This window comes from Dama dama, chromosome 12, assembly GCF_033118175.1.
Source record: "Dama dama isolate Ldn47 chromosome 12, ASM3311817v1, whole genome shotgun sequence".
NCBI classification, from domain to species: Eukaryota; Metazoa; Chordata; class Mammalia; order Artiodactyla; family Cervidae; genus Dama; species Dama dama.
In genome coordinates, this window is record NC_083692.1 from 95,532,042 (window position 1) to 95,549,454 (window position 17,413).

Genomic DNA, 17,413 nt, shown 5'->3' on the forward strand with positions numbered 1-17,413 from the left:
TGACTCTTTGCAACCCCATGGACTGCAGCATGCCAGGCCTCCCTGTCCATCACCAACTGCTAGAGCTTATTCAAAGTCCTGTCCATAGAGTCGGTGATGCCATCCAACCATCTCATCCTCTGTCGTCCCCTTCTCCTCCTGCCCTCAATCTTTCCCAGCATGAGGGTCTTTCCCAATGAGTCAACCCTTCACATCAGGTGGCCAAAGTATTGGAGTTTCAGCTTCAGCATCAGTCCTTCCAATGAACACCCAGGACTGATCTCCTTTAGGATGGACTGGTTGGATCTCCTTGCAGTCCAAGGGATTCTCAAGAGTCTTCTCCAACACCACAGTTCAAAAAGCATCAATTCTACTCTTGACTGGGTAGACCGAGTGCCAGCCCTGGCTTGGAGCCCCGACGCTCCAGGTCCCGCTCTTAAGCATCACCTGAGCACACGGCCACCTTTCCTTTGCTGTTGTTCCTTCCACCTGGGTGCCTTCCCTCTGCCCTTCTCTGCTGGTCAAGCCCTGTGGCCTGGCTGTTAGTTTGGCCATAGGTGATGTCTGCCCACGGCTGTCATTGTTCAGTCGTTCAGTCGTGTCCGACTTTTTGAGACCCCATGGACTGTAGCACGCCAGGCTTCCCTGTCCTTCACAATCTCCCAGAGTTTGCTCAAACTCACATCCATTGAGTCAGTGTTGCCATCCAACCATCTCATCCTCTGTCGCCCCCTTCTCCTCCTGCCCTTGATCCTTCCCAGCATCAGGGTCTTTTCCAGTGAGTTGGCTCTTTGCATCAGGTGGCCAAAGTATTGGAGCTTCAGCTTCAGCATCAGTCCTTCCAATGAATATCCCAGGTTGATTTCCTTTAAGATTGACTGGTTTGATCTTCTTGCTGTCCAAGGGATTCTCAAGAATCTTCTTCAGCACCACAATTTGAAATCATCAGTTCTTCGGCGCTCAGCCTTCTTCATGGTCCAACTCTCACATCTGTACATAACTACTGGAAAAACCATGGCACTGACTATAGGTAAAAAGATTCCCAAGGTTCCAAGGCACATATGGGGAAGGAAGTTTATCCCGCACCCATTGGCTGAGCCCCCATCAACCCCTCTGGGAGCAGTCAGCCCCTTTTCACGTGTGTCCTTCCTGGACCAGTCTGCGTGTCAGTGCAAGACCACAAGAATACGCGCACGTTCCCCCTTTAGCATGTCACACTCACACATGCAGAACCATTTCACATCAGCCCCAAAGCCTGCAATAGTCCTTTATTTAATTTTAATTTTTTTATCCAAGTACAGTTGATATATGGTATTATGTAAGTTACAGGCATACAATATAGTGAATAACAACATTTACAATATATCCTTGTAGCTTATTTATCCATAATAGTTCATACTTCTTAATCCACTACCTTTATATTGTCCCTCCCTCCCATCCTTCTCCCCACTAGTAACCACTAGTTTGTTCTCTGTGTCTGTGAGTCTGCTTCTTTTTTGGAAAACAGCAAGGAAGTTTCTCAAAAAACTAAAACTAGAGCTACCATATGACCTAGCAATTTCACTCTTGGATATATCTGAAAAAAAAAAAAAAAAAACAACCCACTAATTTGAAAAGAAACACGCACTCCAATGTTCATAGCAGTGTTATTTACAGTCGCCAAGGTATGGAAGCAACCTAAGTGTCTATCAACAGGTGAATGGATAAAGAGGACGTGGGACATATATACCATGGAGTAGTATCCAGCCACAGCAAAGAAGGAAATATTGCCATTGATAGCAACATGGATGAACTTGGAGGCTATTATGCTGAAGTGAAATAAGTCAGACACAGACAAACAAATACTGTATAATATCACTTATATGTGGAATCTAAAAATTATGAGAAACTGGTGCACTTGTCCTTTTGATGATTGCATTGTGTGCTGCCACAGGGACCTGAACACCATTTCCAGGTCACATGATGAATTTCTCAAAGTGCAACTGCTGGGTCAGTTGTCTGTTTTTAGCATCCATGGGGTTTTCCAGGCCCCATAAAATGTTGCCTTCTGCACACACACACCGCTGTCACCTGCCACCATCCACAGCATCACCCACAGCATCCTCCCAGTTCCCACAGCCCCCCGCTGCTCCCCACACCCCCCATGGCCCCCGCCCCCATCATTAGGCAGTGTCTGGACTGCTGGAGGCTGGACCCGCCTCACCCTATGGGTGCACCTCTGGGCCCTACCCTGCATCCCGGGCTCCCAGTGATGGAGTCCCAGAGCCCGCCAGCCTTTCTGAAGTGGCGTGGCCCCCGCCACCTGGCCTCCAGGCACGCTGCTCAGCACCTTTGTCTGCAGCCACAGCGGAGCTTAGAAGGCCCGTCTTCCCTCCTTCAAGAATGGGAGTCACCCCGCTGACATAGCTTCCACTTCCCAGGCGCCTCTGGGACTCCCGAGCGGGCAGTGCTCCTGGGGGAGCTGACCCCGGGACCACTCTCTGATGCCCGCAGCACCCGGTACCCAGAACATCCGAAATGACCAAGTGACGGGGCGATGTTCTGGGACATTACGGCTCGTAAAGACGAACTGCCTGCCAGGGACCCAGTGACCCCTGCATCTCAGTGCTGGCAGTGATGACTGGGGGCAGCCAACAGGGCCCAGTGAGGCTCCCTGCCACCCTGCGGCCACCCCCCACCCCCTGGTGTCCCCGCAGGACTGCTGGACGTAAAGCCCCCTCTGGGCTTCCAGTCGTGCCATCCTCTACTCACCCCCCCAACCCCCAAGTGTTCCTACGGTTCTGCCGACATCCCCAACTCTCTGCCTCCCAGTGTTTGTAGCAGCTGTCCTCTGTTTGGAGCCTGCTCGTCACCTGTTTTCACTGAGTGACCCTTTTCCTATCTGTTCAGATCTCAAATCACATACCCTCCAGAGCAGGATCGGTCCCTCCACCGTGTATCACTGTGGCTCCTGGGCTGAGTCAGTTGTGTCCGACTCTGCGACCCCATGGGCTGTAGCCCGCCAGGCTCCTCTGTCCATGGGATTCTCCAGGCAAGAATACAGGAGTGGGTTGCCATGCCCTCCTCCAGGGGATCTTCCCAACCCAGGGATCGAACCGAGGTCTCCTGCATTGCAGGCGGATTCTTTACCAGCTGAGCTGCCAGGGAAGCCTGTGGCTCCTTACAGTCCCCCCTGTCAACCTACTGCAGTTGAATCAGCAGCTCTGCTGCGCGTTACTTCATGTTTGCCGCCCCCAACCCCAACCACCACCATGCTGTCGGAGAAGTTCCAAGATTTGTCTTCCATGTTCACCGCTGTCCCCTGGCACTCAGCACAGTGTCTGCCCTGGGATCCACTCCCTACATTTATAGAGCATGTGTGAATGCAGTTTCCTGGCTATGGGGCCTTCGACAATAATACAAGGTAACATTTCTGTTACTATGAACTATTATTCTTATACTATTATTATATTTAATGTAACCTGCCATATGCCAGGCACAAAGTGTTTTACACACCTTTGCTCTCTGCATTTTCACAACCACCAAGTGAAGAAGAACATATCATTACCCCCATTTTATAAAAGAAAACTAAGGCTCAGAGAGGTTGCAGTCATATGCCCAGGGTCACCAAGCTCTTAAATGACAATACTGAGATTGAAACCCAGATTCATCCAATGTCAAAGTCCTTGTCTTTCAGCCCCTGGGTGTCCTTTCACTTGTAGGCATGTCAATTTTGCACAACAAGGATCACATGACCTACTCCACAGACTTGCCCACTGGCTCCCCCAGAAGCCACTGTGTGCTCCCTTAGCACACAGTGGTTGCCTGGTGAATATCATTTTCTTTTCCTATTGTAAACGATTGCTTGGAGAATTGGATTCATCTTCCAGGTTGAGTGAGAAACCCAAGGAGCTTTAACTGATTCCCCCAAATTGCCAGCTACTCCCCCAGTGGCTTTGCCTGGGGGGTTAGGTACTTAAACTGCAAAGGGGGAGCTTCATTTCGCTTCTTAGTGAAAACGGAAAGAAAAGTGTTGGACTCAGTTTGATAAAATTTTATGGGAGAAGACCCCAACCCCCAGACTATGGCTTGGCTCCTCTGTTGGCAAATAAAACAGACTGTCCGTGGCATCTCTCGCAGGATTCTGTGGGCGGGCAGCAGTGAGAGGGGCGTTGGGCATTAGGCAGACCTGGTGGGCCTTTGGGCTGTACCTCTGCTGGGGGGTGACCTTCAACACTTCAAGCCCCATTTTCTTTGCAGTCACAGGAGAGGACTGAGCAGGGCCGTGGTGTTCCACATTCCACCTACCACAGCACATTCCTAGGGAGACACACTTTGATGAGGAATCACCAAGGACCACATCCAGAGGAGAATTTTCCAAGGGCCCTGGAAACTCAGATTTCTACCCAGTGGAGAGTTAAAGAACCTCTCTCTCCTGTGCCCCCCAGAAATTGCAAGCCTCTACTAGAGGTGGGTATAAGTGGGAGGCAGACGCGAGAGGAGATGGAGCAGGTGCCTCTGGAAGACTCTGAAAGACTTCCTGGAGGAGGTGACAGAGACAGCCAGGTCTTCAGTGAAGAGTGCGAGTTCCCCAGGCCTGGAAGGGAAGAGGGGCATTCCAGGCAGTGGGAATAGCATGTACAAAGGCACAGAGTCGTAATGGGCCTAGGACTTTAAAATCAGGAGGAATTAAATGCCACCAGAGCTATTTCTACAAGTGTTGTCCAGCTAAAGGGCACCAGGCAGGCAGGAGCTAGAGCTAAGGAGAAAAGACAAAACCAGGTCACGCAGAACCTTGAAAGTCACGTCAAAGATCTGTCTGTACTTAGAGACGACCGAGGCTGGTCATCGGAGGTGATCAAAGCAGACTTCCCCGTGCAGAGCCCAGCACAGTGGGTTTAATACACATCTCTGAGCTCACTGAGTGCTTTTAACACACTCAGCTGTGGCTGCTCTTGAAGGCTAATTGGCCACCTTGGCCTCCCAGAGGTGCTTGATGTGATGAAGCAGACTCTGAGCAGGGCACCAGTTTTTGTTGTGGCTGCATTTGCCAGGAGATGACTGTAGATGAAGATCAGAAATCTCCCCAGGGGGCGGGGCACAGCACCCCATAAGCAAATTCCTCAGAAAGTGTTTTTTTCAGAGACTCCTAAGGCGAAAACTGAGACGACATAAGAGGAAGCAGTGTGACACATATACAACTGCAATATCTGTGGTCAGCCTGCAAGACCGGGACAGGAAGTGGCTGAAGCCGGTTTTAATGAAAATTCCATATCATTTTCACACACACACACTCACTCTGTGTGCCCTGGGCCTCTCCTTTAGACGACAAGAAATGCTGGCTGGCTGGCTGGCTGGAAGGACAGATGGATGGGTGGATGGAAGCTGGGGACAGGTGGTCTAGATCCAGGCCCTGCTTGCAGACAGACACTGAGCCATATTAACAAAGCCAGGTGCCAACAGTATGAAGTGAAAGTAGAAGTGTCAGTTGCTCAGTTGAGTCCGACGCTTTGCAACCCCGTGGACTATAGCCCTCCAGGCTCTGTCTGTGGAATTCTTCAGGCAAGAATCCTGGAGTGGGGTGCCATTCCCTTCTCCAAGAGATCTTCCTGACCCAGGGATCGAACTGGGTCTCCTGCATTGCAGGCAGACTCTTTACTGTCTGAGCCGCTATAACCCAGCACAGGGGAGGGTACCCCCACCTGCAGGCTTCAGGGAGACAGAGGTACAGGGACCCCCCGCTTTTTGAAAGTTTGCTTTACCTCACTTCTCCTTCACGACAGACCTACCTGTTTCATACTGAAAGAAATCCAAGGAGGATTTTTGCTTTTATGAAAAAACAAAAAGGTGAAAAGCAAAAATAACGTTCAGGTTTGTTTGGCGGTGAGCAATTATAGAGGCAGCCTACATGCACACCCCCCCCCCGCCCCCCCCCCCCCCCCAAGCTCCTTCCCTGGGAACCACATTCAGCATCTCATCATCAAGCTGCGAAGTGTGTCTGAGCATCTGTGCTTTATCTTGATTTATTTTGTGCGTCCGTTAGCAAGATGGGTCCTAAAATAACGTCTTCTTTACTTTACACCATGTTGGCTTTCCGAAGATTTCAAAACAACACCATGCTCTCAGATGGTGGGGGAGGGTTTGGGGACCAGTGTTTGAGCTAGGCCTTGAAAGGGCGTCGTTGACTGAAGACAAGGAAGAACGGGACTTGGAGTGAAGAAGACAGCAAAGGCAGAGTCAGGAGCGAGAGACTGGGTGCATTTGGGTGAAAGTCGGGGTGCCAGAATGGCAGAGTGAGGGAGACAACAGGACTATCTGCTGAGACCCACTTAGAAGGACAAGTTGAAGTCTGTGCAGGAGTGGGCCTGAAGGCAGCTGGAGGGACGTAAGCTGAGTTTGAATCCAGGCTCTCTGGACACTCACTAAGGGTGTGACGCCACTGGGCCTGTCTGAGCCTCGTTCTCCTCAACTGTTAAATAGCAACAGATTCCTCTCGTGAGCAGTCATTGTGTGGCTGAGATCTTCCGCTTAATATGAGTGAAATCGCCTTGCCCAGGACCCTGCTGTAGTGCAGATGCTCCATCTTGGGTTGAACCATTCCCCTGCGGATAGGCACTCAGATCGTCTCTCATCATTTGCCACTTGCAAACCTGCTGCCGCAGACCTCCTTGCTCATGGCTCTTCTTGTGATCGTGGTGGTTGTTGCCAAAGTCTAGCTTCCCAACAGAATGCATTAGATCTAAGTGATCTAGAAGGGTGTCCACTATATAGTAGAGATTTTGAAAGAAATGAGGAAAGGAAGTATCAGAACAGTGTCCTACATGTGCCTGGTACAGGCAGAGCCTCAGAGAAAGAATAGATGGTCCCCGTAACACCAAACGGTCAGCAAAGGTCACCTTCCCAGTGTGAGGGCTTGGGTATGCAATGATCCAAACAGTTGGCCCTTCCTGTATGCCTCAGAGCCCTTGGTTTACTGCAATAAACAATGTCATCGCTTTTAAAGTTTGAAAGGAAGGTTCAAGAAAGTGTTTTTTATATTAGCTGTGATGGTAACAACGATGTTGATCACAAAGACAGTGATCTTGGGGTCGTGACCCCAAGGGCCATCACGCTCTAGGGCCATCATTCTACCCCCAAAGCTCCACATGAAAGCTCCTGCCTTCAGGAAGGTCACTGGAAACTTCTGGGACTTAGGCTATAAAACAGAAACACAACCGAAGTGGTTGTTCTTTGAAGCTCCAGGAGCTCCATGAAGAAAGGAATCAGCGCTTTCTTTGTGGTGGTTGTGGCCATGGCCCCAGCCCCTCAAAAAACATTGGGCATGTTGTAGGTTATGAAAGAAATATTTGCTGAAAAGAGCAGAGAGAGGGAGGTGACAGAAGGGAGGAGGGAGGGAGGGAAAGAAGAATTAATTTTTAATTATATAAGAGGCCAGTTTATTCAGATTTGAAAGTCTTCAAACGTTAACTAAAACATCAGTTCAAAATACCTAATCCAGGCTATTAAGGAAACTCAGAGGAAATTTTGATCAGAAATAGGGGTTCTCAAAAAAAAAAACAAAAAACAGTCTTGCTGCTACCCCCTCCAAAGTTAATTAAGTGTGGCGGTAACAGCCGTACTGTTTGGGCTATTTATGTAATGAAAAGATCTTCTAAAAATAATACTTAGAGGCCCAGACTACTAGGCTAGGTGGCTGAGCCAGCTGGAATGGCAGAAGGTGACCAGGAGCTGTGATCCTGCACTGACATAGCCGTTGCGATTAAATGATGCCTCTCTTATTCAGATTGCAAAACCACTCCAGGCCAAGAGACTGAGGCTTCGTTTGTGTCAGATGGCGTTGAGCTCCTTCCTGAGAGGAGTTCCGCTGTTAACTTGATTCTCTGCACACTCCCAGATCCCAGGAGACTGCTGCTGCTGGCTGTTCTCCGGAAAACCAGGATCCGCTTGAAAGAAAGGGCCCAGGAATCAAGCAGGGCCTTAGCTTGTTTTGCATGGATCAGAATCATAGACTATCACCAATAAGAAGGAATTTAACCTGATATTTAACCGAAAGAAGCATGGCGTGCCCAGGTATTCATTCCACTGAAGTGATGTTTGATGTGGGACCAGAGGTGGAAAGGAAGGAGGAATGGAGGGAGGAAGGAAGAAACTAGAAACCACCAGAATACCTGTGATAGAGTGATGACAGACAAACCACGGCCAGCCACCCCACAGACTGTTACGCAGCCATTTGAAAGACTGAGTGAGGTCTGCACCCGCTGACCTGGAAAGTGAGCTTTAGAGAGATGTCCAGAGAACGGGTGGGGCTGCAGTTGGCAGACTGGGACGGCAGGCTAGATCTGGTCCTCTCTTTGGTTTTGTGCCTCACGTGAACTAAGAATAGCAATTTTACATTTTTTGCATTTTGCAAAAATTTTGCATTTGCAAAATTTTACATTTTGCTTTAAAGAGTTTGAGAAAAATTCAAGAGAAGAAGATTTTACCACACATGAAAACGATGTGACATTCACATTTCAGTGTCCACAGTAACGTCCAGGATCACTCATCTGCGCATTGTCTGTGGAGGTGCCCTCACACGGAACAGTTAAGTCAGTCGCGGCAGAGAGCTTGCAGGACACAAAGCAGACACAAAGCCCACTGGCTGGCCCTCTCCGGAAAAAGCTGGTTGGCTTCTTGTTCAGAGCGTGGTGATGTTTCATAAAGAAAGAGTGTAGAACGCTGCTCTCAGCACTTGGCAGAGTCAGTGTATTAACACTGGCTACTTTTTTCATTCATTTTATCATTTATCCATCTAGGCGTAATGCCTTCTGGTGGAGCCAGGCCCTGGGAACCAGCAGTGACTGAGCAGATGCAGCGCCCGTTTTCTCAGAGCGTAGAGTCTGAGTCTAGAATCTCTAATGTAAACAGTATGAACGTGAGCCCGTCCTACTGTGTCCCGTGTGATGACTTGGTGGTCAGCCCCTCGCGTGCCGTGTCCCTTCCTCCTCTCACTCTGTATCCTGATTGCCCTGGTCCCTTCTAAGGAGAGATGCCGGCCTGGCCTCCGGGTGTCTTGGAGTGAGGTCAAGGTCTAGAACTGTTCATTTTGAATTGGGTCATACATACTGTCGGTCTGGTTTCAACATGCTCAAAACTCCATCTTTGTGTTTCTAGCTCACGCTTTCCAGGGGACCCTAGAGGGCGAGGCAGCTGTGCCGGACCCCCATCACCTGGATGGGGGCAGCCGTCCACCATGGAGAAGGCTGCAGCCATAGCTCCACATGAAACCTCCCCAATAAAACCAAAGCCACCTCCAGACTCACGCCCCAGTGCCTCAGTCTTCACGCAAAAGCTGGAGAGTGGAGATGTGTTCAGTCCTGGGAGGAAGTCGGCTCTGTCGGAGGCGATTTGAGGACTGCGGTTTGAACCAGGAACCTCACTTGGAGAACTAGATGTCCCTCATCTTCCTTCCCACTCATGCCCCCCACCTTCTTGGAGATCATTTTATTTATTTCTACAAAAAACAGCACTAGCTTGGTCCCTGGAGCCTCCCCACATTTGGATACTTCTCTCGGCTCTGCTGGGCAGCCTGGAACCCAGCGGTGGACATAATTGACCTGCTGGGGAGCTGGAAGAGGAGCAACCGTGGGCCTTGGGTGGGGGCAGGGGGCCACAGGGGCAGGAGCTGTAGGGACCCAGGATGGCGTCCAATGGCACGGCCTCTTCCTCTTGCCTGGACCCTGCCGCGTTCAAGGTCACCGTCACCGTAGTCCTCACCCTCCTCATCCTCATCACCATCGCCGGCAATGTGGTCGTCTGCCTGGCAGTGGGCTTGAACCGCCGGCTCCGCAGCCTGACGAACTGCTTCATTGTGTCCCTGGCCATTACTGACCTGCTGCTCGGCCTCCTGGTGCTGCCCTTCTCTGCCTTCCACCAGCTGTCCTGCCAGTGGAGCTTCGGCAAGGTCTTCTGTGACATCTATACCAGCCTGGATGTCATGCTCTGCACGGCCTCCATCCTCAACCTTTTCATGATCAGCCTTGACAGGTACTGCGCCGTCACGGACCCCCTGCGCTACCCCGTGCTGGTCACCCCGGTCCGGGTCGCCGTCTCCCTGGTCTTAATCTGGGTCATCTCCATCACCCTGTCCTTCCTGTCCATCCACCTGGAATGGAACAGCAGGCCTGAGAACAACAGTGACAGTCACACCACCCCCAAGTGCAAAGTCCAGGTCAACTTGGTGTACGGTCTGGTGGACGGGCTGGTCACCTTCTACCTGCCGCTGCTCATCATGTGCATCACGTACTACCGCATCTTCAGGATCGCCCGGGAACAGGCCAGGAGGATTCACAACGTCGGCCCGTGGAGGGCGGCCACGCTCAGGGAGCACAAAGCCACGGTGACACTGGCTGCCGTCATGGGGGCCTTCATCGTCTGCTGGTTCCCCTACTTCACCGTGTTCGTTTACCGGGGGCTGCAAGGGGACAGCGCTGTCGACAAGACCGTGGAAGACGTGGTCCTGTGGCTCGGCTATGCCAACTCGGCCCTGAACCCCGTGCTGTACGCCGCGCTCAACAGAGACTTCCGCACGGCCTACCAGGAGCTCTTCCGCTGCGGCCCTGCCAGCCACGAGGCGCGCAGAACTTCTCTGGGGTCCAACAGCTCTCAGCTGGTGAGGCATGCGAGCCAGGGACCCAGCTGGCCGGAAGAGAGGCCGCTGAGGCTCCAGGTGTGGAGTGGGACTGAGGTCGCGGCCCCCCAGGGAGCCACAGACAGGTAACTCCCCGGCAGTTTGCATGCGGGACGCACCGTGGTGGAGGGGTGGGTCTCCCTCTGGGTTGACAGTCGTTCACCGGGGGCTGCTTCGGATGCTGCGTGCTGGGAAGCCTTCATGAGCACTCTGCAAACCTTGTGTTGCTCCATCCTCCTGAACACCCTCTCAGGTAGAACTTTTGACCTCTGTTTTCAAACGGAGCCAGTCAGATCTCAGAGAGCTTCGCCAGGGCCCCACACAGAGCTGGCATCTGCATAGAGCGCCCCTGACTCAGAACAGGCGGACCCTCTCTTCTAGCTATCTCGTCCTTACAATCGGGGGTCCTAAGTGTGAGGCTCAACTCTGCCCACTTAGTTAGTGGTCACAGGTGTTCACTTAAATCCGCCGACAGCCCTCAAATGGCCATGCGCTAGTGCTGCCGCCGGGGGCTTGAATCAGAGGTCCCATTCAGCCCAGTCTTGAGCACCTGTGATGCACCAGATCTCACTTGGTGGGGTGCTCAAGTGGGAGGAGAAAGAGGCTTGGCTGCTTCGGGAAGGCACAGCCTTGAAAGCCAGGCTTGGGCATTGTAACTGTAGGTTTTAGGGGAAGATAGAAGGATTAGAAGTTAGGATGGGGGTAACCCAATCACCTCTGTGCTTTGGAGAAAGGACTCTGGTTGTCCCCTCAGATGTGGACCAGAAGAATGAGATAGGGACATTGGTGAAGGGGGATGAGGGACTGCTCCATAAGAGGGAAGAGAATAGAACAAAATCTAGGAGGGTAGTAAAAAGTGGGCTTGGAGACCATTGGATGTCTGGGACACAGGGCATGCAAGAGAGAGGAAGCCCCAAGACTCCACCCTTGAGAGGTACCTGGGCTGGAAAACAAGGTCAGAATGAGGTTGAGATAAACTCACTTGTGACAAAGCCCCTGAGAGGTATTAAGGGAAACCTCCCCAAAGACTTGAGTGGCTCGAGGAAGCTCACACTTGGAGAGAAGGTTCACAGGTCTTAGCGAGCTCCATCTAGCTGCTGAGGCGAGTGAAGGATGCTGGGAGAACACCCGACACATACAAATGCTCAGGAAAAGTCACCCTCCTTTCTCTTCCCACAGACCATGCCTTTGTCCCCCAGAATGCTGGTCTGTGTGAGTGATCCATCCATCCACCCATCCACCCATCCATTCATTTGCAAACATGTGTCTACTTCCCATCACATGCCAGGAACTGTGCTGGGCGGCAGGGATGTAGCAGAGGCACCTCGGCGTCTGTTCTGACAGCCCGTCTCGGCTCTGTGGCTTGAGCACATCTCTGCCCCTCTTGGGCCTCAGTGTCCTCCTCTCGTGGAGACTGGGGTTTGTCCTCAAGCAGCCTGCCCTGCTCACCTCCCAGAATCACCCAAAGCACGCGGGGGCCAAGGGATGCGAACAAGCTCGGTGAACCCCTTGGCAGGATGCTTGTCTGCTCTCGAGCTCTGAGCACTGGACTTGGATGACCATTGCACACCTACACCCTCTGGGAGCTGGTATTGTTGGGGATAAAATTGCCCACCCGGACCCCTTGGCCTTCTGTCCCTCTGGCCCTTGCAGCAGCTGGGTGTGGAGTGTGGGTCTCAGGCCCTCCCCCTGTCCCCTGCTATTCTTCCAGAATGAACTTCATTGCTTCTGCATCCAGCCTCCTCCAGGCCTCCCACCTCTAGATTCTCCCTCTCCAATCCATCCTCCAAGCTGCCCAAAGACATCTCTCCAAAGTGCAGATCACGAGGTCTGAGACAGGATGAGATGACCCTGTCTTTCCACACTGCTTCATTCAGGAAGAGCAGCGTCAAGTACAAAGCTCATTTCTTCACAGAGCAAAGGACGGAGTGTACACGCAGGCAAAAGCCGCTGACACAGTTCAGCCTGGAGGTCTTTCCACTTGCTCTTGTGCTAACCAGTGAGACCTGGGTTAATAGTCTGCCTTTACCCCCAGATCCTCAGGGAGACATCCAGTAAGCACCCACCGGCAGTGACCAGCCCTCATCCAACACCCGTTAGGTGCCAGTTTTACCTTGGCCGTTATTTCTATATATTGATCTTTCCGTGACAGCATCGTATCCCCACCCCTCCCAGCTGCTGGGTTGCAAAGGGAGATAAAGCCGGTCCCCCACGCTGCTACCACGCTTGCCACCTGTGACTGGTCACAGTCTGGTTGAGGAACGGATGCCATGGTTCAGCGCTGCGTGTGCTAAGCCTTGAAGTACATTGTGCAGGACGCCCAGAGGAGGCAGTGACGGCCCAGATAGCCTGGGAGCAGCCCTCCGAGCTGAGCCCTGCATGCAGATGGGAACAACCTTCCAGGTGGTGGTGCCGGGGCCCCGTTAGACTCGGGGCCGCAGCTCATTCTCTGTACCGCCCTGCGAAGTAGGTGTTTAGCTTCCACTTTACAGATGGGGGGAACGAGGCTTGGAGAAGTGACTTGTTCAAGGAACTCAAGCTAGTGATGCAGCCAGAGCCAAGATCTGAGCAGGAGGAGAAATAGCAGCCCTGTTACTGAGTGTCCTCTGGGTGCCCGGCACGCGGCGGGCAGTGAGTGTCCACCTCCTCTTCCGACCGTCACCGCCACCCTGGCCGCCAAGGCCAACTGAGAGGGCGGGCCTGCCTGGGTCACATGCAGCAGCCGCGGGGCAGAGGGGACCGGCGGAGGAGGTGGTGAACCGGCTGGAGGGCCTCGTATGTGGTTGTGGGAGTGGGTGTTCAGGAAGCCAGGGGTTGCGTTTCCAGTGGAGGCTGCCCGGGTGATCGGGGACTTGTGTGACCCTTCGTAAGGTTGGCTCCCAGCTTCCCTGATGACCGATTGTGTGTCCTTTCTGCTCCCCACCTGGGCGCAAAACCCAGCACTGACCTGGCAGAGAATGCTTATCACCACCAAAGGTCCGGGTGCCCTTGGTTGGTGGTGGTGGCGGTCGGGAGGGGGGCAGGGGCGTGGCACAGTCAGCCAAGGGGAGACTCCAGGAGACAGTGGCCGACCTGCAGCCTCCTCCCCAGCAGGGTGCTCTGCCCTTGCCGGACCCAGGTGGCCGCCTTCACCTCGCCCCTCATCACCTCTCCCCATCTTTGACCCCAGGCCCCCAGCCTCACCCCCTCTGCTCCACTGACCCTGCTGAGTAAACGCCACTGCTTCTGCTGGAAATAGGCTGGGGTAGCTCCCAAGGGAGGGCCGCTGCAGCAAATGACTGTGAACTTGGTGACTGGAAGCAACACAGATTTCTTCTCTGCTTTTTTGGGAGACCAGGAGACTGGGATTGAGGTGTGGGTAGGGTGGGGTTCTCCCGGAGGCTTCATGGGAGAATCCATCTCCTTGCCTTTTCTGGCTCCTGGGGGCCACCGAGCTCCTTGGCGTGAGCTCCTTCACATCACTCTGACCTCTTGCCTCCGCAGCCACATCTCCTTCCCCTCTTCTCCGTCTGCCTCCTTCCTTTAATAAGAGAACTTGTGATTACATTTGGGGCCCACTGGGATAACCCAGGATAACTTCCCCATCCTAATGTCCTTAACTTAATCACAGATGCAGAGTCTTTTTTGCCATATAACATTCTCAGGTTCCACCATGAGGATGTAGATCTCTGGGGGCCCATGTATGGCTCCCTGACTTAGCCTGAGGATTAGAGGCCCTTCATGGTTTACCCCTGACCACCTCCTGACCCCATCCCCAGGCCCACAGCCACCCTCCAGTCCCTTCTGCCTTCACCAGAACAAACCCCTCTGTGAGTTCATTCGCACACGCTCCCCGAGAATTCGCTACACGCCCGCACTGTTTGGGGGTGTTGCACTGAACCAGGCAGAGGCCCTTGTCGCAGAGGGATGTTATTCTAGGGCAGTGGTTCTCTGAATGTGGGCCCTCGGCCAGGGGCAGGCTTCCAGAAGCGATGTAGCTGACATTGGCCACACTGCCTCATCCAGGCAGAGCTAGGATTCTAGTCCAAATCCATCTGACCCCGAAGCCAGGCTCTTTCCATGATGAAATGCTGAAGGGACTCAAGTTCAGCCCACACTCGGTCCTAGTCCCATAGCCAGCAGACAGGAAACTAAGGCCCAGGGACGCAAGCATCCTGAGGCCCAGAGCATGTTAGGGAAGGGGCTGGAAGGAGACCCTGCTGCTCTGAATCCCTGCCCAGGGCTCTTGAGTCCTTCCGCATACACTCAGCCGCCCTGTGCTGTCTCCCAAGGCAGGGGGGTGAGCTTTCTGAGCATGAGTATCTGCGTCTCTCTAAGGACAGGGTCCTTCACCTCCTTGCAGGGTCCCTGTGCCCACTGCCCTCCTCCCGGAGGCCCAGAAGTGGGAGTCAGAACTCAGGAAGGAGGAGAGGTGTGCCGGGAGGCAGGGAGCCACAGGTGCCCCTGCGGCCGGCCCCCTCCCCTCGCAGGCCTCTGCCTCCCAGCCGCCCTCCCTCCTCCCACTGGCCCTCGAGGCCCTGCCCCGCAGCGTCCCCCGCCCCCTGCCTCCTCCTCTGCGCCCCTCAGCTCAGGCCCAGCCCAGGATAGCTTCTCACCCCTCCTGGCACACGCCGTCTGCTCCATGTCTGCTCCCCTAGACTGTGAGGCCCTAAGGGCAGGCCCACGTCTCTGTTGGTTCCTGCCTAACTCCTGGCACTGGGCCTGGCATAGTTCGCCCAGGAGTGTTTGTTGAGTGAATAAGGGAATGAGGGAATGCGTAAATGTCTTGTCCTAGGTCCGCAGAAGCTCAGAGAGGTGACTAACACCACCCTTGCTTAAGGGATCAGGGAACCCAGTCTCAGAGGGAAGTTCCTGGAACCTAGTGGGAGCTCAGAAATTCCTGGTTCCCTTTTCTAACTCTGACGTCACTAAAGGGCTTCCTACCAACTAGCAGTGTCAGCAACAAGTCTGACTGGGGCATCCACAGCCTGCTGTGCATCACGGAGTCACCCCACACATCACACGCCCCCCAGGGATGGTGAAAGGATCACGGAATTGGGGTGGGAATCCAGACTTCGGACAACCTCGATGTGGTCCATTGCGTCTCCACACCGCCGTGTCCCAGTTTGACCTGAGGTTGGGAGCCGGGGGAGGGTGGAGCTGACCTTATCTTCTGCTCCAAGTGCAGTCTGGCCTGGCAGAGGAGGCTGGGATCCCCTTAGCAGTAAAAAGTTTGCATGACTGATGTATACACACTTCTTCTTAAGAAGGAGCTTTGCTCAGAAAGGAAGCATTGCATAATTTACCCGAACTTGTCCACTCATATCATTTGGGTTCTGAAATAGACTAACCTTCCGGCACGCTGATTCCAGTATTTCTTCAGGGGCCTTTCCGAACACTCTTGGCACAGGTGCCCAGAGCAGCTGGTATCCTGCTCCCCATCCCCTCCCAACCCCCACCCCACCGTCCCAAGGGGCCTCCCTGCTCCCCGCCCTGGAACCCTGCTGTGAGCTGCCTTATCACCCCCGCCCTCTGCGCCTGACGGTCACACTGCAAGGCTATTGGGATGTCTTCCTGCCTCGGGGTGGAACTTAGGGAATCTGATTGGAGCCCTGGTCCCATCCTAGTTAGGGGTTGGGTGATGTGAGACAAGTCGTGGACAGTCTAGGCTGCAGTTTCCTTACCTGTAAAACTATGACTGTTATCAGACCTGTCTGCAGAATTGGGAGAGTAAAGTGGAATCAAGGATACCGGCATTTAGCACAGTTCCTGGCACGCGGCAGGTGCTTTAACAGACACGAGTTTTCCTTCTTTGCCATCCATCTCTCTTTTCCTTTCTCCTCATTTTGTCTCTTTTCTGTCATTTTATAGCTTTCTTTTATGTCGCACTTTTGTTGAGATATACTTCACATACTGTAGGATTCACTCATTTCAAGCACACTTCACTGGCTTTGAGTCTATTCACAGAGTTATGCCACCATCGCCACAGTCAATTTCAGCACCTTTTCATGACCCCAAAGAAACTCTGGAGCCTTTAGCCATCAACCTCCCAATCCCCGCGTTTCCCACCCGACCACGAATGTACTTTCTGTCTCTATGGGCGTGCCTGTTCTGGGCGTTTCAGAAGAGCCATGGTCTTCCGTGCCCGGCTGCTTCACTTGGCGTGTGCTGTGGAGCTGCTTTCTGCATTTTCTGTCTTTTCCCATTCTGCTCTGTGTTGTCTTTCCCTCCCGTCCCCCACTCCATCCGTGTCCAGGGCCCCATCGCTCTCTCACCAAGCGCTCGGGCGTCCTGGCGGCTCCTGGTTGTTCACGGCCCTGGGGTAGGGGTCCGGGTGTGAGGCTACCTCCTGGACCGCGCGGTGGCCTCGCCTCTCCTGCCTGGGTGAGCTGGGAAGGTCCTGCTCAGGCCGGCGGGGGTGGGGTGGGAGGGTCTGTCCTGCTACACAGCGGAGCACATGGGCCGCACCAAGGCATTAATCCGTTTCATCTTCTGTCTCTTCAGGGAGTTTGGGGAGTGAGACCCCCTCCCAGCCCTGGAGTCAGGGGAAGGAGAGCAGAGGGAAAGGATGTGGGAAGCCTTTTACAGCCTCACAAGTCAAGGAGAATAAACCGTGGCCCCCCAGGAGTCACTTGAAAGGTAGAGAACCGCTCCTTTCCTGCCCTCTGGGGACGGCGCCTTTGAAGCAGGCTGCAGGCCCCAGCGGTTCCCGGCCACCCTCCCTCCCTCCCACTGGCTTGGCACGGAGCCGGGCCCCTGCCATTTTCTGACCCTCCCTTCTGGGTCCTTCTGTCGCAGGTCTGACAG

At 53.5% G+C, this 17,413-nt stretch overlaps 2 protein-coding genes across 5 annotated transcripts in view; one reads left to right on the top strand and one right to left on the bottom strand.

Moving 5' to 3' along the window:
* HRH2 (histamine receptor H2) overlaps positions 1-17,413 on the top strand; it is an 80,176-nt gene that overhangs the window by 13,761 nt on the left and 49,002 nt on the right. For 2 of the 3 annotated variants that reach the window (XM_061158168.1, XM_061158167.1), the window contains exon 2: positions 9,112-10,713. In XM_061158168.1, coding sequence (XP_061014151.1) covers positions 9,638-10,713 — 1,076 coding nt within the window. In that variant the 5' untranslated portion in view covers positions 9,112-9,637. Of the gene's footprint in view, positions 1-5,940; positions 10,714-17,413 lie in introns of those variants that run through there. The other variant, XM_061158169.1, reaches the window with a different exon arrangement.
* LOC133066770 (uncharacterized) lies at positions 10,722-16,006 on the bottom strand. 2 transcript variants are annotated; one of them, XR_009695201.1, is made up of 2 exons: positions 15,223-16,006; positions 10,722-14,147 (listed from the first exon to the last, which is right to left on the bottom strand). XR_009695201.1 is itself a non-coding variant. In XM_061158170.1 (2 exons), exons 1-2 carry the CDS (start codon positions 15,248-15,250, stop codon positions 13,167-13,169), a joined length of 1,005 nt encoding a protein of 334 aa, XP_061014153.1. In that variant the 5' UTR covers positions 15,251-16,006; the 3' UTR covers positions 10,722-13,166. The 2 variants fall into 2 exon arrangements, 1 of the variants encoding a protein (XP_061014153.1); XM_061158170.1 differs by having other exon boundaries at positions 10,722-14,143.